The 25,371-nt window shown below is 41.7% G+C and overlaps 1 protein-coding gene across 1 annotated transcript; it reads left to right on the forward strand.

Annotated features, from left to right (window-relative positions):
• Positions 1–51: 51 nt before the first annotated feature.
• MIMS1 (mitochondrial inner membrane scaffold 1) lies at positions 52–21,188 on the forward strand. The gene is made up of 5 exons (XM_086608545.1): positions 52–172; positions 11,745–11,865; positions 12,809–13,281; positions 17,947–18,058; positions 19,354–21,188. Exons 3-5 carry the CDS (start codon positions 12,833–12,835, stop codon positions 19,618–19,620), a joined length of 828 nt encoding a protein of 275 aa, XP_086464671.1. The 5' UTR covers positions 52–172; positions 11,745–11,865; positions 12,809–12,832; the 3' UTR covers positions 19,621–21,188.
• The last annotated feature ends 4,183 nt before the right edge of the window (positions 21,189–25,371 follow it).

Below are 25,371 nucleotides of genomic sequence, written 5' to 3' on the forward strand. Positions count from 1 at the left end.
GGTCGGCGCTGCCGGGCCTCAAGGTGATGGTGCGGACGGGCGCTGCTGCACGTTGCCCTGTGGCGCGCGCGGGGCGGGCGGGGGGAGGTGACGGGAGCCGGTCAGCCGCCACCCAGCGCGTCTGTCTCCACGTCTCTGGGCCCGTGAGGAGGAGCGGCGGCTCGGCCACGAGGTACCCGCTTGGCGCGGCTGCGGGGGAGGGGCTGCCGCTCGGGAGCGGGCGGAGGAGGGCAGCGGGCGCCTCCCGGAGCCCCCTAGGGCGGGCAGCAGCCGCGAGGGGAGCGAGTGGGGCCGCTGCTGCGCGGAGGGCGGCGGCGGCGGCTGGCGGGGAGCGGCAGGGCCTGCGGCCGTCGGGCGGGCTCCCCTCTGCGCACAGGGGCCGCCGCCCCCGGCGGGTTTGGCTGTCGCAGCCCTGGGGGATCGGGCTGCCTGACCTGCGGCCGCGGAGGGCGGTCCGCTCGGAGGCGCCGCGGCGGAATGCCTCCTCGGGGGTCCCTGTCTTCCTCTGGGTTTGGTTTTTTTTTTATTATTTTGTTGCTAACTCTGAGGCTGTTTTGTCTGGCGTGAAAAATGTCGGCCGCGAATCTCTTGACAGTTGTACCGTTAAAGGGCCGCGGTTAGGTTGTGCTCCTTAGGATGTTTCTCTCCCGAGGCAACTGATCCTGCGTGTCTTGACTTTATTTCGACTACTCGAAGTGTCTACACAGGTATTTTCTTCAATAAATGCTTTGCGCGGCTTTTGGCCACTCGCTCGTGGCACGTGACGAGTACGAGCAAAGGGCTGACTTCCTTCCCTCAGGAGAAGAATCTCAAACTTGAGAAATCTGACTTCTGCTCCGCTTGCCTGTTCACTGGTAAAATCATGTTTTCTTGCTCATCTTGAGCTTTCAACACTTTTTTCTTCTCTTACATTTTGTATGGACTAGCTTTGAAGGTCTCTTGAATCTGTAAGAGGCACTGGCTGGCTGAATGAATGAGGCACAGCCCTCTTGGCAAAGTTGCATGGAGTTATGGTTCTCATTAGTAATCTGCTTCTGGTAATTAACTATGGGAATTATCCAGAGAGTCAGACTGAGAAGTCATAAAAATTTTTAAGGCTGTTAAGTCAAATGTGGCTTTATGTCAGATATTAGAAACCATGCGTTCAGCCTCATTTATGTCCATTTCTGAAATGCCTTCTACAAGCTGGCCCAAAAGAGAAACATGAATTTGGACAGTAGTACGTGAAATGTTCTAGAATTCCTTACCAAAACTAGTTCTTAAACTGAAAGCGTTCTTCAGTTTATTTAAATCCCAGGATGTTACTGCTGTTACAAATATAAGCATGAAATGATTTGCCAAAGTTTTGCTACTTTAGGAAGAGATAGGGAACAGGTTTCTCATTTGGAATGTGTCTTGCCGCCTGTGCTGCTAGCTTATTTGACTTGCAGCTGCTTCTGTGTGGGAAATACATGCACAGAGGATAATGTGTCCCCACTATCCGTCTCCTCCTATGGGGCTGACAGCAGGTGTTTATCTCCTTTTCTGTTCAAGGACTGTTTAAGGTAAAAGGGGTATGACTGGACTCCATGGCAGCATTATTGAGTTACACTCACTGCTTGAGAAGCACTTCCATCAAGGAGAGGAAAAAAAAAAAAGCCACAAAAACATTTGATGATTTGTGTAGGTGGATATCAGGTGGCTTGCATGTACCAAAAACTAAGTAGGCAAATTCAGACTGTTAAAGAGCATGTAAGGAATGTAAGAAGTTAAAGGTTTGTCTAGCATGACTATCTACAGATGTACTTCACAGACTGTAGCAGCTGATAAGAAAAGGTTTAATCTGTTTTTGGTTTTTAAAAGGATCTGTGTAATTCTCCTGCTGTCGATGATCCTTTCTGCAGCTAAACTGACCTAGCTCTGCGTATCCTTGTAGACATCACAAAGAAACTGAAGTCTATTTTTGCAAGACAGGGAGTTCTTGATGTCCCCTTATCTCACATAACAGCCCTCAGTTTGTGTCTTGACACACTTCAGGATCTGTACTGGTCTTGAAGACAATGCCACAACAAATTCAATGGCAAAAGCAGAAAGATCACTGATCTTTTAAAATTTAAAACTGCTAGTTGAATCTGCGACATTACCTGCAGTCAGTTAGTTTTGCAGATTGGGAAGAAGACCCAACATAGTTCTTGTCGATGTTGGTACATTGCTAACCCAGATAGCTGAAGTTTGAACTTATTTTTAAAATTAGATGCTGAAGCAAATTCAGCATCAATCAGCAATATTTCAGTATTAAGAATGAAATAAAACAACTAGAAGAACAGAGGCCTGAGCCCAAAACATGATTGAAGCCTTCCTGGACAGTAAGATATCACAATAGAGCGTAAGGATTTTACCTGGTTATTCTGATAGGTAACTACCTAGTTCCATCACTTTAGATCAAGAATCACCTCAGGGTCAGGAATTCTTAATGACTGTGAAGTACCTCTAGTAGATTCTTTGACTTGAGGCAAATGGATCGTGCAGTATGGCAATAACAACAACAAAAAAGAATATTGCTCAAGTTAAAGGACTTTTTCTTAATTTTTAAGTCTTGGATCATGATACCTGTAAAAAATGCAGGTTATTCTTCATGTCCCTGTCATTAGAATAAAATTACAGTAAGAGGTGAAAGTTATTATTCAGATCTATTGTGATGATACCTTCCTAAAGTCAGTTGGTCTTGAAGGTACCAGTACAGGTGTGTTAAGTCCAACATACTTTGGACTTATAATATGTCATATTAAGTCAAGAATGCATTGCTTTGAACTGTCAGGACAATCTATGGTTTAACCAGGTGTTAGTAGGTCAGATTGGTGCACCTAGTTATGTCAGTCCTCCCACCTTTTGTCTGTCTTAGTAAGTTAGCAGTGAAGGACAGAAGTCATTTCTCCTTTAAAGCACTGGGATTATACAATAGGCTTTACCCTGGTTGGTGTCAAGGCTTCTGCAGCGCAAATGGTAATGATCTGCGTTCTCATGAACTTTGTATTTCCTCTTAACAGCTCCAATCCTTTTACCCCAGTGCCTTCCATCACTCAGTTGTCTTGGCATCATCTTCAAACTAGCTACCCCTTGTATGATTCAACAAAAACCAAAATTTTTTTGTTATGTTTCCAGACATGACACACTGCTCCTTCTAAACAAAGACATCCGAATGGTAAAACTAGGTGTTACTCTGGGCACATCGGGAAATGAAAGTGCCACTTAGCTGGGCTGTAAATTTTAATTCCATGACTCTGCTATTTGATCTTGTCCAAAAACTGACCTTGACCATGTGTAACAGCTCATACATAAATAAAGCAAGTTGCACGGCTGTGATAGTGGCCTTGTAGAGTGTCGTAGCCATGATTCCTTGCAGCTCTCTAGAACTTGTGTAGCCTGTCCTTGCGGAGTGGGATGAGAGAAGGGAATGGGAGTTAACACAGTCAGGTGCTCGTGAACAAATTATAAAACACAGCAGTAGCCTTTTCAAATGGATGGATTTTGCTAGTTCTAAATAAAAATACGTGAGTGGCTTTACAGCGGTTCTATAAGTCTCTTCCAAAAGTGGCTGGTGGAAGAGTTGAGTAGAACCTGAGGGGGCTTATCTTTAACTGTAATGGTATTGCTTAGCCCCAATGTGCGCCAGTCAGTTAACTATTTGCTCTTAATATTTTGTGGATTGAAAAGCTGATATTACTGATGTTAAAATTAGATGATTTCGTTTGCTTCCTGCAGTCTCAGGCTATAGAATAGTACTTTCTGAGGGAGGAATGTTTCTGTTTCTGAAACACAAGCCTTGGGGTTTGTTGATCACATCTCATAGAATGCAGTGTGCTTTCAAAGGTTGCAGTGCTGCAGTCCACAGGGTTCCTTTCTCAGTCTGAATAGAGCAATGTATTAAATCCACTACTTCAGACCGAGCAGGAGCGTTATTATTACTGAAGTCCCATCAGAGTTCCTTCTGGTGTAAAGACACAGCTCTGAGTCTGATGGACTCTTTCAAATGCTTGTAGATAGTGTTGGTTTTTTGTTTGCATGGCTAGCAACATCAGCAATCATATCCTGTACGCAAAAGATGCGGTGTAAGGTGTTAAATTGAATAGTGGGCAAGAAAGTTTATCTACTCAGATATCAAGACCTTAATAAAAACAATACTTCTTCCATAAGAACAGTTCACATTCATTTATAGAGACTCATTTGCTAAAAATGAGATGAAGAGCGTGGTTTTGAGCATGTATGTGTTCTGTAAATGTTATGATCAGCCTCTTCACACATAATTTTTCAAGATATTCTGATTGATACTACACATATTTCCCCATATGGACAAGTTTGAATTCACAACAGGGAATTCAACACTTACTTTGAATATTTAGAAAAGACTTATACTGGAAGTGAATGTCTGCCAAAAGTAACTCTGCTGAAAGACGAATGTTCTGTATTTTTTTTTCCTGGGAAAAATGACAGCTTTTCAGTGTTCGAAAATGTGAAATAAATGTGGTGAGAGAATAAAAGAAAAAAATCTTGAATCTAATGCTTCTACTTGAATTCTGTTCTTATTGAAGCTGTTGGTTTTGGTGTTTAGTGTTTTTTTTTCAATTTGGGGCTAGTTTACATTTATTCCTACTTTATTTCTAATTGTAAGGCTCCAGAGTTGTTCCTTGATATGGTTTTTTGATAGTCTTAGAAGCACTTTGAGTCAATTTGATGAGTAAAAGCCTGGTTACTTGGTGGGGGTTGTTGTTTTAAGTGTTTTGTAAAATTGTTACGTAATATAATTTGCATTTAAAATATTATTACAGCCAGTACTGTTGATTACGTTTGGGTTATGGAGGGAAGAGGCACAGAACGATGAGACAAGACCTGCATGGATCCAAGGTGGCAAAAATGGCATTAATCAAGGCTAGAAAAGGAACGGTTTTGGTAGTCACAGTGCAAGATGAGGCAGAAGGCTGTACAAAGTTGATGTTGAGATCTACGTTTAAGCATATTCCTAATAAATGCCTTTTATAATTAGTCAAGAGAAAGCAGTTGAATACCTAAGCTCTTGTTCTGTGGTCTAGTCAAAAAAGGTTGAACTTTATTTGGGTTAGCACCATTTGTTTTAGTGAAAGTTATAGTATCTGCAGTGTGTCTCCGGTTGTTCCATTAGACCTTTCAGGAATAAATATTTGATTATAACTCCAAGAGCTGTTTAAATTAAATATTTTAATCTAAATTGTATATGTCAGCGAAGTCCTGAGTGACCAGAAATATTATGAACTTAAAAATGAGCTTTGCTACTAGAATCCAAATTATGAATAGCAAGAAGTCTTGAGCAAGCTGGAGTTCAGTTTCGTCTGCAGCCTTTTTGTTGCCGTTGATGGCTCTGTTAGCAGAGAGACACGCACAGCAGCTCTGAACTCTGAAGAGAGGCAGCAGAAATTTGCAAAAGAAAGCCTGAACCCTGAACATAGTTCAGAACTTATAGTCGTGTTTCTAATGCCTTCTCTCGTGTGTTAAGGCATAGAGTCAGAAGTCTTGAGGCACTCTGTGAAAGTTGAAAGAGGTGAGAAATCTGCCAATTAAAAGTTCAGTGAACTAATGTGAGGGGAGATCCTAAGAGATTATCAAACGATGTTTTGGTGAAATGTAAAAAACTGCTCTGTATATTTATTTATTTGTTTGTGTTTTAGCATCTAACCCCTCACCAGTTCAGTTCTGGGTTTTTTTTCTGAGGGAGTTCAAAGCCTCATGCAGGAGACTGCTGACATGAGGTTTGCTTATGTGAATTACCTTTTGCAGCCCCTTTTAGTTATTTAGTAGAAACTTCCCACTCCTTCGTAAACCACACCACCACGTGCACACACACAGATTCCCCCCGTACCTCTGGTTGAAAACCTGACAGAAAACACAAGTGTGTTGAGGGGAATGGACTAGTGATACCTTGGGAGATACAAGGACAAAAGAGGCTATTAGGGGTTGCTTGGGAAAGTTGTTATGAAAGAGTGGAATAAAAAAGGACAGAGAATTAGATCTTATTTTGATCTGTAGCTTAAAGTGAAAGGTGATGTGCAGAAGGGCAAAATAATAAGCAGACGACTACAATCCCTGCTTTGAACTAACTAAGGGCTTTTTTAACCTTTTTAGCGTAGACATATATGCCTATTTTTAAGCTTAGTTAACGTCTGAAAGCATCACTTAGCTCTAAGTTGCTTATTGCAGATGTGTGTCTATGGAGTGAGAAATAGACAAAAAAATCAAATCAGGTAGCACTTTTAAAAGGCAGGGTTTTTTCCCCTTCCCTTGACATGTACCTGTTATTTTGAGGGGCTCTGGAACCAACATAGAAGATGATCCAGCCAATTTACATTTGTTGGAAGGAATTGTGGAAAGAGACCTTTTGTAGTGTTAGTATGAGAGGTGTACTTACGTAAAAATTCGCTAGAGGGCAGAATGAAACTTCTGAAGGAAGGAACCCAGCGTCTCTGGGAAACGGAGTTAAAAGGTGGAATAGCACCAGTTATAAACGTAGTTCTGAAGAGCGGAAAGCAGTAAAATGATTGCGATACTTTATTTTCGAAGAATTAGAGAGAGAACATTCACACTTTTATATAATGTTTAGCTGTGTGCAAACTTAAGATCTAATATCTTCCAACATGAAGGAAAATGGGGATACCACTGTCATATTGACTGGATCCAGATCAGCTGTTAAGCCTCCTGTTTAGCATTCCAGATCTATAACTCAACACACAGGCATTGCATTAGGTCCTTCTGCTTTGTCTTCCGAATCCAACGTTAAGACTTTATAAATGACTACAAGTACTTTTATTCTTCCTAAAGCTACTTTTTGTTGTGCTAATTCTTAAGTATCAGAAGATTGTAATAGTGAAGACTGTGTATGTAAGGACCCTGTGAGGGTTTATTCTACTTTCTTGACTTTACTAAGTTTGTTTTAGCAATAAGAGTAGTTTAGATAAAATAAGGGTTATAAAGTTGTTGGCTCATCTCCACTTACATCAGTATTGAACCGTAGTAATATGATCAATATAAAAATTACAGCATAGTATTTACTAAGTGAAGATAATAGAGAAATTAGATATGATGGAGGTGGGATAGGGCTAATGTTTTAGGGTAATTTGTCTATAAGAGTTTACTCTTTCATTTGTTTTAACATGATGATTTTTTACCAAGATTTTAATAAATTTCACCATGACTTATTTTGCATCACTCACTTTAGTCTACAATATGGTGTTAGATTTTTTTAGACAGCCTACCCCAAAATGGTAGACAAGATTAGACAGCTAGTGGTGCCTGAACTTCAAATTATAACCAAGTTTCTTAGTTTAGAATGTATAACAGATTGTATCAGGGACACTGCAAAAGTAGTAAAGGTCAAAATACAGATTCTAAATGCTCTTTATACACTAGTATAAAGTACTAATACAAAGAATAATAAGTCCCTATATACTGCAGTTTTCCTATCCATGGATAGTGACTGCATGCTATGCTGAACCATTGCAGTTACTGGGAGGTTTAGAGTTATATTTTATATTGAGTTTAGGAAAAACAATGATGCTTTTCATGTATTGCAGTATTATTACAGTGATTTTAAAATGTGTTTCCAGCTTTTATATATATACTGTCAATAAGTTCTTGAACCATTTAAATCTGAAAACAAGTTTTGATGTTTTTTAAGTTATATTTGCTAAAAATGTAAGCAATGCAGTGGGGGTTTTTATTCAACTGAGCTGTTTGGATGAGGTACATTTGATTTTTATGCAATCTGAAAGGTGAGCTGGAAAGGATTTCTGAAAATTTGGTTTGTGTCCTTTCAAAATTCTTTGGTATAAACAACGCACAGCCCTCAAAGTTTGCTTGATTTTACACTAAAAATGACAAGAATGTAAATTAATTCTCTGATTTCATAGAAGGGTGCCTTGGGAGTGGAAAAGCTGATGGATTTTCATTGGAAACTCTCCTGTGGTATAATTAATGTTCTTTTTTTAAACAGTAACAGAACAAGTAAAAATGCTTTAAATTCATCTGTATTTACATATTGTGTCCAGAGTGTTTCTGGTAGAACTGAGAAGATAAACTAGCGTAGTCTACATATGCTACACCCGCGATTCCCTCAGATGCTTTCTGACCTCTTTTGCAAAAGAACCTACACCAAAGTTTTTGCTCACCCCCATTCTTGTATTTTAATTTCTGTGGTAGCTCGAAAAAAGTTAATTGTAACAGAGTAACTGTTTTTATACAAGTTATCCTGATGAAAGTTTCATCTGACAGCATCTCTGGCATGATTTCTCTTTCCAACAGCAGATATCCACAGCAGCCTTTGCTGTATGTATATTGGCCTGGCTTGTTACTTCTGTGTTTTTCAATAATCCCCTGTTTCTTTTTCACATAAAATGTTAGCAAACATCCAAAACCATGAATTTGTGGTAGTCACATAGACCAACTCTGTGACATTAAAAGATCCTGAACTTTTGTTTTCCTCAGGAACAAAAGCAAGTCTAATCTCTGCTTCCTAGTAATCACTGGAAGGCAAGGATTTACCAGAGCAAATGCGAGAGATAAGGTGCTCCTGCAGTACATCAGGTTTATGCCAAAGCTGATTCAAATTATAACAGAAGTACAAAAGTTAGCTAAACAAAACCGCTAGCGCTCTAATGAGAAGCTGATCTATGCTTTTCCTCAAGAGGCCACTAGAGCACTCCCTTTACATCCGAGAGCTTGTTAATAGCTTGCCATGAGGCAGACGTGCCTTCAGGAACTAAATGGATGTCCAAGAATCCCAACCAGGAGTATGTCCTGAACAGCCAAGATCTCTTCAGCTCAGTTTACAGCCAGCTGTAGATACTACTCAATAGTTAGCCAGAATATGACAGCACTGAAGAGGAGACCTTATTCCAGAAGTGTTTATGTATCATTTCATAGTCTGTCCTACTAGCATCTATTCAGTCACTGGCCACATGGGATTCTTACAGCAGAGAACAGCTATGACGTTTGTCCTTGGGCATCACTGGTTTTTGTTTTGTTTTTCCTTGTGGCATTTTTAAGAGAAAGCTAGAGTAGAAATCTAAGATGCTTTAAAACACTTTCTGCCCCCACCCCTCCTCCCTGAAATTCTTATGCCACAGACTAGCTGCTTTTCCACCTTGGTGTCTGAAGCTTCTGGCTTCTGTCCTTTTCTGTGCCTTTGCAGCATCATGCAACAGCATAAAAAAAATGAAATACACTCAAATGAAGGAACAACTTTTGAAAAGTCACTACTGTCCTGACTTCCTTACAACCTAAAGTTACAGGGGCAATTGTATCACTTATATACCTCTAGTAATTTCTTTAAGAAAAGTATTATGCTTAAAGAATAAAATTATGTTTCAAACGCATAGACTGACACACTTTCTCCTGCTGCCTGTTGAGCATGCAAGGTACTAAGAACTTCCTTTCACTAATTGCATCATAAAGAACTGATTTCTCTGTATTCATCTCATGTTTTAGAGGGAGGAAACAACTACAGTTTCCTATTTCTTTGGACCTCTAACCATATTTAGTGTGCACTTTGAGTTGTCTGTCCCGTTTAAGATTTGTTTGCAATGTAGTTAAAATATTACAGTTGAGCAGCTGCACCCATCACCCCCTTTAGCAATATTCATTTCTTTAAAATCAATTTAGGAAGTGTATGCTATATTAATCTGTTATTTTATTCACTTGCCTTTCCTACATCCTGCTGTAACCATTATAGTACTTCCTCCATTTAGTCTTGTAGTGCTGCTGGATAGTAGCGTAATCCTCAACTTACTGACATTTCAAAAGTCTGTCCTTTGTTCATCTAAATAAGTAAAATAAAGCATGTACCTATGAAACTCAGTAGAAGCATTAGGAAAATTCCAACCTTGTTTTGAAAAACCTGTTTTCTTTTATTGTCTCAAACATAAGCACTGTCATATATAAGCCTTTTTTTATATATCAAGCATCTAGCAAAATGCTTTTTTAAAGTGGAGAAGCAAAAAGTAAGATGTTTCACAGAATATTAGCTAGAACTATACTATCATCTGTGCTTACAAGGTTCAAGACCTTTCCAGGATCTATCTAGATGGGTAGAGAACCTTCTTTTTGATCAGTCAGGTCTTGCATCATGGAGAAAAACACTTTGCTTAATGAGTTCCAAGTCCATTTGAGGATATAGGAACAAAAATTTGGCATGGCAAGTCTTGTCAGTGGCCCTGGTAGTTCCCCTGCTTTTAAGCCATAGGTGACATTCTATTTTTTAAGTCTTACACGGTGCACCTAAGCCTGTGAGCAGCGGCCTTGAAACTCATTTACTAATCACAACTATGTTAGCTACTGACTAATGAGTGTCGAACACGTAGTAGTGACCCATCGCTTCTTCACATTGAGGAGAATTCTCACCCTCTGGAACCCATTTCATACCCTGATGTCCTGCAGCCATTGCAGTGAATCAATCAGAGGTGTGGTACAGTGTTACTTTTGTGCTGTCAGTAGATGCTGGACAGCAAAACCTACAAATGGTGTTCTGAGAAATGCTACTATATGTACACTATATAGAATGGGAATATTCAAAAATACTTGTTCAGTTTCTTCTTGCTTCTGTGCAGAAGAATGATCTCCTTCCAAGGCTGTTGGAACGCAGAGTCTTGTTAATGAACCAAAATCAGAGTACTGAGCATGGTTTCCCCCATGCTGTATGGTGGCAATTTTCAAAGCTTGTTTGGAACTGGTATTTTTCAATAGGATGCCAGCCACAGAAAATAGATGAGCAGCAGAAGTCTGACTCAGGAGCTCCCAGATTCCCAGAGATGCATAGACATCCCTTGCTGAGTCTGTTGGATGGATATTGTGAAAATCTATTTAGGGCAGATGCTCAGTGTTGTGTACTATTAGTGAGAGGGGAAAACGGTCCTCTGTGGAGAGTGTTATCCCTCAGGAGTGTAAGTGGCAACAGGCAAGCAATGCAGTTGTCATCTTCTCCTGTTATAATTTCTATAAATCAGTAAGGTAGGTAGTATATGACAGAATGCCATCTTAACACTTGAGTTTTGCTGAGTGTTTTCACTGCTTTTTGTTTTGAGAAACAATTGCATTTGGATCTAAGAAGTCAGCAAGAATCTCTGCTTCTCATAAAACCAGAGATACCACAAGCAATGGCTGATTCCAGTGAATTCTTAGAAAAGACAGACTTGTTGAGAGGCAGTACCTGTAGCTGATTTACTGCTCTGCGAGCAGCAGTACTTCTTGGCTCCCACCAAGTTCATTACTCAACAGGAGTAACTGCTTGCTTACATAAAGACAAGAGTTCCCTTTTCCCCTCTTGATGTAATACCTCCTCTTAGTGTGAGTCCAACAAAAGTGGGTGTCTGTGCCTCACATGCAAGGTAGAGGTTCCCAGGGAGTTTGAAACCATTCCTCCAGTCTTTTCCCAACATCAAATATTGTAATTCTAGTAATTGCAATTAATTCTAGCACAATGATAACATAAAAATACCTAGATAACATATAGGCAGGAATGTTCCAACAGATACATTTGAGTTATAAAACTCGGAAACAGTATTTCACAGTTCATGAACTTCTAAGTTAACGGGGAAAAAAATCTCCCATTAGCATGTCAGTGTCCAAAGGGGAGTTTATACCAATAACTTCTCCAGTAAACAAGATTTCAGGCTGACCAAAAATCTTTATAATATTAGTTTGCTGTTGTTGCCGTTTCTCTAAATGCACCTTTTTTTCTACTTCAGCAAAGTCATCAGTATGTTCAAGACATCTAATTGAAAGGTGGGGAACTAGTGGAAGACTTGAAACTTTTTGAAGATACAGACTCTATACTTTCGTTGTTGCGTATCTGGATAGTAATAAAGGGTACGTATGGCTTCAATTTTTTTTTAACTTTTGGCTCTGTTATGGTATATTGATCATTTTCAGAAAACTCTTAATTGAAGTATATCTAAGGCAAAGGTGAAGAGGAAGCAGACATGAAGTGGAGTTTAATTGAAACTTAAACGTTTTCTAGTTTGGATCAAGAACTGTTATGGTAATTAAAAGCGTCAGAAAGATTCAGAAGTTGTAATATAACTGACTTAACTGTCATTTGTTATATAAAATCAATTGGAGGCACTTTTTTTGAAGGAAGGAAAATTAGTTCTGCAACTTGTAGTCATTGTATAAAGGAAAGGAGAGAGTATTTCATTCACTAGTTCAAAGCATGCTTTTTTTTCAGAAAAAAAAAAAACTTTTTTGATGTCTATACATGCTAAACAAAATTTTTTCTCTTTGTGGGGAATCTCTCAATGGTTCTTTTGAACTTTCAGGAGTAACTGTTAAGTATTCAAAATCATTAAAATGAAAAATTATACCAAAAGTAAGAATGTACTGACACAAAAAATTACTTTTAATTGTACTTCAGTGAGTTCATACTACATTTATGTATGCCCAAAGTATCACTCAAACTAGAAGTGAAGTTTCAAGGGTAACTTTTCAGTAACCGTGCCAGGTTATGCAGATAAACGCAGTAGATAGTACTAAACATCTGAAAATGGTTTTAGGCAGCAGAATGAGCGTTTTAGCTGTGAGGAGCAGAATGTGTTAAGTGAAGGGGCCATTTTCGTTCACAATGCTAAGGAAGTGAGATCTAAAATTACTTGCTTAATTCTGGAAGGTAACAATTTCTGCAAGGCAAGATAAGGAAAACCTTTTAAAGTAGGAAAATAGAAAGCAATTTAAAATTTGAGAATTTCAAGTGGCATTGAAGCAAATAGAAATCAGGTTATTGAAATGCAATTTGTTTCATGTTTCCTCTTTATAGAAACTTCAGCCACACTTCATCAAAATGCAACGGAGTCTGTTACATACTGCATCTCAGCTGGCACATGGGACATGTTTGGTTTTGCCTCGCACTACTATCTTTCAGTGCTTAAAAGGACAATCGGTGTTGTCTAATGTTGGATGCAAAGTGATTTTGGCACTGGACCCTCCCAAACAATGTTTTCATGTGGGTGCCGCCTGCTTTGCCTCAAAGCAAAGTACTTTTTCATCACAGCCAGCAGACACTCCTCACAAAGTACCGGAAGAGAGAAATCCTTTGACTTCAGCCACTGATACGCCCAGGCAGAGCCCTGTAGAGTCAGATTCTTCAGATCCTGATCCATTACAAGACAAATCAATTAGTCTCGTTCAGAGATTCAAGAAAACTTTTAAACAGTATGGGAAAGTCATGATTCCAGTGCATCTCCTGACTTCCACTGTATGGTTTGGATCCTTTTACTATGCAGCCATGAAGTAAGTTGGTATTTTGTTGCAGTGCTCAATATTGCTGTTGAATTGAGACTGACTTTCACAGGTGAAATATAAATTATTAGTACATGTTTTAAAGTGCCTCTACATGTAATAGAGAAGTTAAACTACATTGTTAACTGAAGCATAAGATCAGTATCAAAAGTATATAGGATTCGTGAGAGTGTCACGTATGTACTATTGCATGCAGTTATTGCTGTGTACCTCCCCAAAGGTATGCTCATCTCCCCAAAATATGCACGGATGTAAAACAGCGTTGAAATTGTTAGTAATCTCTCACAAGGTAAAGATAGGGATTCAGAATTATGAATTGCTAGGTGAGATCTTTATAGACCTGTTCTGTTTTTTGCTGTTTGACTTGAGGGGTATTTCACCACTTTCTCCCCTCTTCATCCCCAGTCCTCCCTCGTCATTGGACTTCCACGTCATTCACCTCAGTCTGAGCTCCTCACAAGTCATGTATCTTCTCCTTTTTTATTTCTGTTTCCTGTCTTTCCTACCTTCCACTAAAACAATTGCTAATTTAGGCCAGACTTTTTTAAAAATTAGAAATTGAATGTTTGTGTGGCTAAAAAAAAAAAAAAATATTAAGTATTCTTATTTTAGTTTCTTTCAGCTATACCATGTGCTAGATACTGTTCTGGAAAACGACATTTGTTAGGAAAAAGCTACTATATCAGCTGTGAGCTGCTAGTTCAGATGAAAGAGGTTTTATCTATCTGCAAATGGCTTGCTAAATATGAGTAAATGTTTATCTCTGGATTGCTAGTGTTGTATATTTAATAATAGAAAGCATGAAACAACGACAGTTCGACAGTTGGTGGCGGCAAGGGTGAGGCTTTGACATCAGAATGCCTTACCGCAAAAGTGTTTGTTTTAGTTACTCTAACCAGCTGGCATAATTGCCCTTTCTAGGAGCTATAGATCCAAATGTCATTCTAAATTTAGCTCATGTCAGAAGAATAAAGGTCTTGAGCTATAAAAATATTTTGCTTTGGATGAATTCAGAGTGATGCTTACATCCAGACATTTCAGATGGAGTGAAGATTACTTTTCTTGAAACACTTAAGTTAGCTGCTGAAACAGGTATTTGAAAAATGAAAACAACTGAAATATTTAACTAGAAACTAATTGTAACAAAGCTTCAGTTTGTCATGCCACAGGAGCAGCGCCCTCTTGAAGTGAAAAAATAACTTTCAGAGTGACTCTCATGATATGAGACTAAACAGTGGTTGTTCATGACATAACATGGTTAATGCTGTCTTTCAGATCTTAGTAGGTCTCCATTTTCTGCTCTGGGGTTAGGCCTTCAGATTGTAGGTTCTAGAAACTGTTTGTTAGTAAATTACTGACTGTTACTGTTCCTGATGCAAAAGTGATCACGTGCACAGAAGAATGCTTAAAATATTAGGTAGAAGTAGATAATCATAGAATCATAGAATGGCATAGGCTGGAAGGGACCTCAGAGATCATCTAATCCAACCTCCCTGTCATGGGCAGGGACGCCTCTCAACTAGATCAGGCTACTCAAGGCTCCTTCCAACCTGGCCTTGAACACCTCCAGGGAGGGGGCATCCACAACTTCTCTGGGCAATTTATTCCAAAGTCTTACCACCCTCATACTGAAGAATTTCTTCCTAAGATCTAATCTAAATCTGTTCTCCTTCAACTTAAACCCATTTCCCCTTGTCCTATCAGTGGACACTCTTGTAAAAAGTTCCTCCCCAGCCTTCCCGTAGGTTCCCTTCAGGTATTGGAAGGCAGCTATTAGGTCCCCCTGAAGTCTTCTTTTTTCAGGGCTGAATAATCCCAGCTCCCACAACCTGTCCTTGTAGCGGAGGTGCACCAGCCCCTGGATCATCTTTGTGGCCCTCCTCTGAACACGCTCCAACAAATCTATGTCTCTCTTATGGTGGGGACACCAGAACTGGACACAGTATTCGAGGTGGGGTCTCACAAGAGCAGAGTAGAGGGGGAGAATCGCCTTTCTTGACCTGCTGACCACGCTTCTCTTGATACATCCCAGGATGAGGTTGGCCTTCTGGGCCGCATGAGTGCACTGCTAGCTCATGTTGAGCTTCTTATCTATAAACACCCCCAAATCCTTCTCTTCAGGGCTACTTTCAACCCACTCTGTGCCCAGTTTGTATTTGTGCCTAGGATTGGCCCGACCCAGGTGAAGGACCTTGCATTTTGACTTGTTGAAGCTCATGTGGTTTGCACTGTCCCATTTCTCAAGGCTATTAAGGTCCCTCTGTATGGTATCTCTTCCCTCAAGTGAGTCCACAGCACCTCACAACTTGGTGTCATCGGCAAACTTACTGAGGGTGCACTCAATGCTGTCATCCATGTCGCTGACAAAGATCTTGAACAGCACTGGACCCAGAACAGACCCCTGAGGGACACCGCTTGACACTGGTCTCCATGTAGACATTGCACCATTGACCACAACTCTTTGAGTGCAACCATCCAGCCAGTTCTTTATCCACTGAGTGGTCCATCTGTCAAATCCGTGTCTCTCCATTTTAGAGACAAGGATGTCATGTGGGACAGTGTCAAACGCCTTGCACAAGTCCAGGAAAACGACATCCGTTGCTTTACCCACGTCAACCAGCGCTGTAGCTTTGTCGTAGAAGGCCACTAAATTAGTCAGGCACGACTTGCTCCTAGTGAAGCCATGTTGGCTGTCACCAACCACTTGGTTATTTTTTATGTGCCTTAGTACAGCTACCATGAGAATCTGTTCCATGATTTTTACCTGGCACAGAGGTAAGGCTGACTGGTCTGTAGTTTCCCGGGTTGTCCTTGGTCCCTTTTTTAAAGATGGGGGTTATGTTGGCCCTTTTCCAATCTGTAGGAACCTCACCAGACTTCCAGGACCTCTCAGATATGATGGCTAGTGGCCTAGCAACTTCAGCCGCCAGTTCCTTCAGGACCCTTGGATGTATCTCATCAGGTCCCATGGACTTGTGCACCTTCAGGTTCTCTAGGTGTTCCCGGACCTGATCTACTTCTACCCTGGGTGGTTCTTCACTCTCCCAAACCCAGCCAACATCCTCTGTGATTTGGGTGGTGTGGTTCACGTGGTTGCCAGCGAAGACTGAGGCAAAAAAGTTGTTGAAAATTTCACCCTTCTCCATATCCTCAGCAACCAGGTCATCCGTATCCTTCTGGAGAGGCCCCACATTCTCTCTCATTTTCCTTTTTTCTCTCACATACCTATAAAATCCTTTTCTGTTATTTCTAATATCTCTGGCCGGATTTGACTCTGTCAGGGCCTTAGCTTTTCTAACCTGGTCTCTGAGTACACGAGCAACTTCCTTGTACTCATCCCAGGTTACCAGTCCCTGCTTCCATGCTTTATGTAATCCCCTTTTGTATTTGATTTTAGCCAGGAGTTCTTTGTTTATCCATATAGGTCTCCTGGTGGTTTTGCCTGATTTCTTCCTTTTAGGGATGCAATGCCTTTGAACTTGGAGGAGATGATCCTTGAAAGTCAACCAGCAATCTTGGGCTCCCAGTCCTTCCAGGGCTTTATCCCATGGCACACTACCAAGGACGTTCCTGAAGCGGCGAAAGTCAGCTCTTCTGAAATCGAGGGTTTCAAGCTTGCTGAGCTTCCCCCTCTTAGCTGCCCTTAGGATCTCAAACTCCACCATCTCATGGTCACTGCAGCCAAGGCTACCCACGAGTTCAACATTACCTACCAGCCCTTCCCTATTGACGAGAACGAGGTCTAACATGGCACCTCTCCTCGTTGGTTCCTCTATCACTTGGATAAGGAAGTTATCGTTAATGCATTCCATGAATCTTCTGGAAGGAACACAGTTCCCCGCTGTGTTGTTTTTCCAGCTGATATCAGGGTGGTTAAAATCCCCCATGAGGACCAGGGCTTGTGAACGAGCAGTATATAATGATACTAATAATTCAACATCTCTAAATATTGGGAAGTCAGGTCTTCTATAACTGCATGTAGCTTTCTACTGTATTGTGAAGATGGACCGTCTTTTTTTTCCTTTTGTGCTGTTAGCTTCCCTGGTTCTCAAATAGAAAGAAATTCTGATAGGAGCTCCCTCCACCCATCTTGCCACCTTTTATCAACAAGGTGGAATAACTGGGCACAAACCCCCTGAAGTCTTATCCATACAACATGTTGCTTCCTTTTCTTTTGCCACATTCCATTTGTTTGATGTATTTAAAAGTGAACGGAGGACACTGAAGTCTGGATTCTGTGCTTCTGGGCATGCTGCAGCTTAGTCTGAAATTTAAAAAAGAAAACAAAGTAATTTTAGGCAAAACAAAACATGAAGTTTAACCTGCACAACTGGAACTTAAATAGCTGTCTTACCACCATTATATCTACTTACCTCCAAACATCATAAAGTGGGACACAGGTAAGCGAGTAGGTGCTCAGCCCAACAGGGATAATATAAATGAGTCACCTCTTGGTGGAATGCTGAAAAGAATGTCAATGTACCTATATGTACAGAAATAAAAATCCTGTAAGTATAGTGCTTAAATGAAAAAAAAAAACCCTTTGCTATCAAATTACAATTTGTATAATGGAGTTAAAGAATGGAAATGGTACTGTAAATCACTGTTCAGGTTTCAAATTCCAATTCAGGTTTCCTTTTTTTTTCTTTTTTATAGAGGAGTGAATGTTGTTCCATTCCTAGAGTTGATTGGCTTACCAGACAGCATAGTAAACATCCTGAAAAATTCCCAGAGTGGAAATGCACTGACTGCATATGCGTTGTATAAAGTAAGTATAATTATAGTTTGTAAGTAAGCTCTAAATCTTGCCTGGTGAACTAAACAGGGTTTGTTTGTTTATATCAGAAAGAATTAATGCTGTTTTCTCTCTTTGATAGTTACACATACTTGAGTATTTTTTTTTATAGTAAAAATAGTCACATGCAAGTTGGTAGGGGCTCTGTGTTCTCTTAAGGAGTCTGTATGTATTTCTGAAATAACTTCATTTGCTGTAGAATTATTGTCTGCCCTCAGAGATTTAATTACAGTTAAGTTATTCCTCTGTATCCCTGACATAATTAACAGGGATAAAGAGGTAAAGTCTAAATACCTCATGATTTCCAGGTAAAAGTACAGTTATTTTTATCCTAGAGGATTCACTAGCTTGTCTTCCTACCTTAGTTCTCCATCATTGTCAAGCACTTTCATTGTCCACTTGAATCAATTACTTATATTCAGGTTTGGGTCTCTCTCTTTCTTGCTTTGAATGTGCACAGTCCATGTTTGGGAAACTTCAAACATGTCAGACCATGCTAAACCAAAGTGCTGTATTCGCTTTGAATGCCACTCATCAGTTTTTGTTTCCAAACGTGATGTGCTGCTTATCTGTTATTTAAAGGGGATTATTTTCCCAAACAAAACGTGAAAGCACTACTCTTGCCAAATATTCCTGTGCTAAAAGACACCAATAGATCAATGTGGTTAAGTATAAAGAATTTAATATAGCTGCCAGGAGATCTGGCAGTGTTGGAAGAAACAGTCAAGATATAGAAGCAGTAGAACATGTTGCAAAGGGAAGATGGTGCAGGCTTTATCTCTGAGGTTCCAAAAGAACAGGTTAGTCTATCTAGAACAGCAAACCTGGTTCATAGTGTCTTGGATTGGCTGACCCAGCTTTCTCTTAGCTCTAGTTTTCTCTGTGCTAGTCTAAGTTTTGGAGCCAAAGCCTATACCCTTGTTAATTTTGGAACTTAAAGCGTATCCTATGGTTAGTATTTCCTCATTGCTTATGTGACTCAGTGTTCACATATTGGCTGTTCTGAATTGCATTCTGAGACACCCAGTGCTTGTCCCACAAGCTGCACAGGGAGGTTTAAGTCTAAAGCCTGTTTTGTCAAAAGGGTACGTTAAGTGAAAGGTACGTGTTTCTGGAGGATGTACTGTAAACTGGCTTATTTCCTTCTAAATAGAAGATCTTTTTAGTATCTGACACTGGCCAAAATAAATTCTCAACATTAAAAATACTTTTTGCTAGATAATATTGTCCCGTTTTATTGATACGGTGTGTTCTTTGGTTTCTTTAAGATTGCAACTCCTGCCAGATACACTGTGACTTTGGGAGGAACATCCATCACTGTTAAATATCTACGTAAGAATGGCTACATGTCCACACCACCACCAGTAAAGGAATATCTACAAGATAGGATGGAGGAAACAAAGGATAAAATTACAGAGAAGATGGAGGAAACAAAGGATAAAATTACAGAGAAGATGGAGGAAACAAAGGATAAAATTACAGAGAAGATACAAGAAACCAAAGATAAAGTTTCATTTAAAAAGATAAAGGACTAGGGAAGATGCTTAATTTTTGGATATACCAAACTTAGCACTTTAACCCTTTGTGAGGCAGGAGATACAAAGTGCACTTCTGAGCTTTTTTTTCTCTCAGCCCCCAACCTTCCCCCTTAACCCCGGAGACTACAATTGTTCTGTGGATTTTAAAATTCTGTATATTCATCAAGGCTCAAGTTCCTTGAGGGAGAGTAGTTGTGACAAAATTTTGATTTACAAAAGGAAAAATGAATCTCAGCTGAGAAATTCGTGTGCCCAGTGGTAATAGTGTTAACAGTTACTCTTCCCCACCCTGCCCCCCCAAAATGAAGATGGTTTCTTCCAAAAGCCACTACTTTATTCTTCTTCCATCTTAGTGCACAGCCATTATTCCATTTGACTGAACCTTCCATTAAATGAGCATGAAGATGTCTCTAGTGGGAAAGGCAACGTATTTTGGTTTTCAGAGCACGTGGACCCAGACCGCTTCAGTCGTGATCATCTCTTAACTTGGAGACAGGCCATTATCGCCGATACTGCACATGATGGAATCGATGGATTAGGTGCTCTGTCTGAATGAATTACGATGGCTGCATTGACTTCGACTGGGCTGTGATGGTTTGCAGGTTGAGACTGAATCATTCAGAGCTGTGGGAAGAGGAGTTAATCACAGGAGTCATACTGTCATGCGTACTTTTTTCTTAAAGTTGATTTACAGTAGAAAGAAAGTTATTAAATGAAATTAATAATTGTATATTAAAAACTAGTATTTTTTTATTATGTTAAAGTTTACGAAACTCTTCTATTTCATTTTCAGAACAGAAAAAAAAAAATCTAGAAGAGAAGTTTACTTGAGAAATTGGTATACTAAGGGGCTTTTCAAATACCTGCAAAGTTAGAGTTAAACTCCAAATTTCCTCCTCTTATTCAGGAGTCCCTCAGACTTCAGTAGAAGAATTTCACTAAAATAAGAGTAATTTTTGAGACAGTGATCACAGTCTACCAAACTTTTTTTCCCTAGATTTTCTTAGGTCAAGCAAATACTTATTCATAGCTGAAGGCTGAAATGCCGTCTCAGAGATGTCATAAAAACATTGGAACTGTTCAATTTGACTGGGCAGGCAAACCTGTCTCATGATTTTGTTCAAATTTAGGCTAAATTGAAGAGGTTTTCTATTTCTATTACAACCCTCACTTTGTAACAACTCTCTGCGTGTGTACCTTGTTTAACAAAAGTGGTTTTTTGCAGAGGGATATGAGGAAGCAACAGAGTTGGACCCTGAGCGTTGTAATTGACTAGAGTAAAAGAGTGGGGCTGATAATTTATGAGCTCTGCCACACTCTTAGGTTTTCAATCAAGTCACTGAGGGCCTCTCCATGTTTAAGTGAGCTCAATTTCATTAACTTAATTGTGCGGGATTGATTACACACTTCTCTTCCTCTGTCCACATGTCAAATAGTAACTGTAATCTAATGCCTACCTCACCGGGACGTTGTGAGGCATAATCATTGTATATTCGGTGCCCTGAAGATGTAAAGTGCCATGTTTCTAGTAAATATTATTAAAAAAATAATTCTGTGAACTCTTATGCTGCTGAGATGAGCACTACTGTAGGATTGGAGTTAATATATGCTTCCTTCTTTCTGTTTTAGTGTGCTATCCCTTACTGTTCCCATGCACACATTCTTCTGATGTTGCCATTTGTTCCGGTTTTCTGTTTTCGTGGGCAGTGTTGTCTGTGTCCTGCAGCACCCTGCAATGCCCCAGCTCTGCCCCAGCAATACTGCATGGTCATCCGCTCAGTCTGGAGCCAGATGTGGGAACCTCTTGGTGCAGCTCACAGGATTTGTCTCTTCTTTGCATGTGGCAAAGGCTGCACAGGGGCACCGGGGTGTCCTAGGATGGGTCGGTAGCCCCCAGGCATGTTAGACACACCCTTTTGCTACCCCCCACTCCCTATCCTCTTGCTTCTCCCAGTGTCCAGCTGGCCTGTGACTGCTCCAGCACTTACATTATCCATCACTACCCCTGCTAAGTACAAAAGATCACCTGTCTTAACTATGTGCAGTAGACTGTCCTATGTGACTGTTTCTGCATCTGCAGAAACAGCTTATAGTGGCTATTGGCCAAGTGCCTTGTCTACATACTGTTTGGTCAATTTTGCAGCGTGAACAACCTCAAGGAGTTTCTGGGACAGCTGCGTCCTCCACCTAGGATGTCAGTTAACAAAGCACACAATTATGTAGATCAATCTACACAAAACCAGGAGGGGGGGAATCTTCAAGACTTTGAAAATCTGACCTGGAGAGCTTTCGTGACAATTAGTGAAACACTTGGTTGTACTGGTGACCTTGTCTCAAGTTGGCCTCATCTGGAATCAATACATTGTCTCATTAGTGTGGAGACCAGCTGGGGAGTTCCTGGGCCTCCTGGGGAATGAATGACATTAATCCACTGGGTACCTGGCTACACTGCACTTTTAACTGTAGGATAAAGTTGACTTTCATCCTTGTATCTCACAACTACTTAGTTTCAGTAGCTCTTGCCATGATGCTAGGGTGCAGTTTTCTTTATTGACAGTAAGGCTTAGTGTGGGTCTGCATGGCTGCAAGCCAGCACCCATCACCCTTTGGTGATGCAGTGCACCAGGACTGTGCTCGCTGGCTGGGCATTTGCAGCAGGCAAGGGGGCACCTGGGGACAGCACAGAGTCTCTTCTTACTGGTGCCCAAACCGGCACAGTTGACATGCTTCTGCATGGCAGCGGTGTCCCTCAAGGCAGAGAAGCATCAGTGGGTGCCTTTGGCAGCACAGAAGGAACAGAGAAGCAGGTGCCACGGCCTAGGAAAGCAAACAGATTAGCTGCAGCACCTGGAGCTGGCACTGAGGCAACCAACAAGAAAGTGACCCAAGCAAGGGAGTGCCAAGCCGAGTGCCAGGAGTCCTTAGTGAGGTGAAAAGCCCAGGCAGAAGCCCAGGAGCACCTTCCATTGCCTGTAGGACCACCTAGTCAGTGCTAGCAGGGGCTGTCTTCTTTCCCTGGCAGCTTAGCATCCTCATGGGAAAGTGCTGTCCCTTCACCTGTCCTGTAGGCCCCAGAGTGACTTGAGTCCTTCCATCTCTTTGTAAAACCTTCAGAAATCTGGTGAGACCAGGACTAAGGCATCTGCCACCACACAGGCAGCAGAGAAACTGCTGGTTTTGTGGCTTGACTCACCCTACTTCTGCGGGCTCTCTGCTTCACATGTAACACCACTGCAGGGCACCACGCGGTCTGCCTCTGGTATCAGTTTGTGCTTGAAGCACTGAATGCCTGCAGAGCAGAAGCTGGAAACGAAGTTTCAGCCCAAGCAGAAGCTAAAGTAGCACCCAAGCAGGACCTGGAGCCAAAGTTACAGCCTGAGATGGGACTAGAGCCAGTCACATCCCGGGATGGAGCCAGATCCAAAGTAACAGCCTGAAAAGCAACCAGAGCTGAAGTAGTGGCCCAAGATAGGGCTGAAGGTGCCGGCTCTGTAAGGGCCTGAGCCAAGTGACCACTCGAGCATGCGTTCAAGCCGAAGTCATGGCCCGAGGTGATGCCAGAGCTCAAGTAGCAGCCTGAGCAACACTCAGAGGCAAAGTCTGGATGGAGCTAAATTAAGAGCCTTAGATGGGGCTGGAGACAAAATAATGCCCAAATGAGGACCAAAGATATGACCCAGTTGTTGCAGGAACTAAAGTTTCAGCCCAAGCACTGTTCAGAGACAAAGTCACAGCTGAAGATGGGGCTGGATCCCAAATAGCAATGTGGGGTGGGGCCAGAGCCAAAATTGCTGCCCAACATGGGACAGGAGCTGAAGTCTCATCCCAGTATCTTAACAAAGTCAAGGCTGATTTGGTGCCATTGCCAAAGCTGCAGCCCGAGCATGGGCCAGAGGCAAAGCTGCTGCCCAATATCAGGCAGGAGCCAAAGTCACAGACCAAAATAGAGCAGAGGAGAAGTCGAGGACCAAGCAGGGGCCAGAGTAGACATGAGAGCCTGAGCAGAGGCTGGAGCTGAAGTCACAGCCCAATATCAGGCCGGGGACAAAGTCGTGACCCAAGATGGTGCCGGAATCAAAGCTGTGGCTCAAGGTGGGGCCTGGAGCCATAGCAGCAACCCAAGAGGGCTCCAGAATCTTCACTCACAGCCTGAACAGAGGTCAGAGCTGAAGTCACAGCCTGAAATGGGGGCCAGTCAAAATCATGGCCCAGTCAGAGTTCAGAGTGGACGTTGCAACTCGGTATCAGCTGGAGCTGAAGTTCAAGATAGGGCCAGAGCTGAACTCATAGCGTGATGTGCAGCCAGAGCCAAAGTTGGGACCAATATTGGGTCAGAGCCCTAGTATTGCCTGAGTTAGGGCTGGAGCAAAAGCTGAGGTGGAGATGGAGCTGAGCTGAAATTGCAGCCCCGTATTGGGCTGGAGCTGAGTTTACAACGTGAGCAGGAGCCAGAGTAAAAATCATGTCCCAGAATGGGGCGAGAACTGAAGTCACAGCCTGACACAGGGCTGGAGCCAAAGTCATGGCTGGATGAGGCAGGAGCTGAAGCCTGAGCACCGACTGGTGCTGAGGCAATGGGCAGACACGGGGCCCGTCGCAATCATACCCTGAGCAGGAACTGGTGCTGCTCGCAGCTGAAGGTACTGTCAGAGCTGACGGTGCCGCCCAAAGAGGGTCTGGAGCCACACGCGCCTCCCGAGCGGGACTGGCGCCAGAGCTGTGCCCTGACAACAGGCTGGAGCCACAACAGTGGCCCAAAACATCACTGGAGCCAAAGTCAAAACACATTTTCTGATTGTGTCCCCTTCAGGGTGTCAGCTTAGCGCATCGCGCGGCATTCATCTTTGTTCATCACTTACCGTCAGCAACAATAATAATTAGAGCAGTGTAATTATCCCCTGGCCATTATCTGGCTATTTTGATGATCTTGTAAGTAGAAAGAATACGTCTTGATTTCATAAGCCCGCAGGGCAACATGCAGCGTGAAGTTTGGGTTTGAGTTTGATTAATTGATTGGACAGTCACAGAGAAGGGAACACAGAGGAGGATACACAGGCTCACTTAGGAATGCACAAAGGGAAAAAACCAACCCAGACCTACTACAGCAGGGGAAGCGTTTCATAAAGAGACATAATTAAAGAAGATCTTTAACTGCTTCTGTGTCTGGCCAAGTGGACAGAAAGAGACTAAACCACAATCAGAGAAGACCCTACCTCAGATAAATTCTCTGTTTTAAAAAGGTTTTTCTTTTTATTTGTGTGTGTTGTTGTTGTTGTTGTTTAAAAAAAGATACTATTAAAAAAAAAAAAGTGATCTGCAAAGCTGTTACTTTTTCAGTGCAAAACTGGTATGACTGAAAGCTGCTCAGTGCTTTGCAGGCACCAGACATGAGAGCCTCATGATACGACACAGCGCCCTGAGTGCTCAGAGAGCACTCGCTACTCACAGGCACAGCAGCGAATATGGCTCTCTGCCCAGGAGCCACAGTGGGGAATGGCGGTCATGACAGTGCCCACCTCTGAAGATGAAGCCCCATTTCCCTAAACCTTGTTCATTATTGTAAAGAGCAGTCCTATATGGGCAAACAGAGGTTCAGGCAATCCCCTGTGTCCCAGCGCTCTGAGAAAGCAGCACACAGATGAGCTCGGGGGACAGCAATGGGTGCTGCTGGCAAGATCTCATTTGCAACCGCTGGGCTTCAGCATCCCCTGGGAGTAACTCACGAATTGTGTGGCAGCGTTTCTGTGT

The sequence above is a fragment of the Tauraco erythrolophus genome, chromosome 3 (genome assembly GCF_009769465.1).
Source record: "Tauraco erythrolophus isolate bTauEry1 chromosome 3, bTauEry1.pri, whole genome shotgun sequence".
NCBI lineage: Eukaryota > Metazoa > Chordata > Aves > Musophagiformes > Musophagidae > Tauraco > Tauraco erythrolophus.

Excerpts from the sequence above, each read along its gene's own strand:
- MIMS1 (XM_086608545.1), top strand. The coding sequence starts at position 12,833 with ATGCAACGGAGTCTGTTACATACTGCATCTCAGCTGGCACATGGGACA. Across the intron at positions 13,282-17,946 it reads TTTTACTATGCAGCCATGAA|AGGAGTGAATGTTGTTCCAT; the intron begins GTAAGTTGGTAT and ends TCTTTTTTATAG. Across the intron at positions 18,059-19,353 it reads CTGCATATGCGTTGTATAAA|ATTGCAACTCCTGCCAGATA; the intron begins GTAAGTATAATT and ends GGTTTCTTTAAG.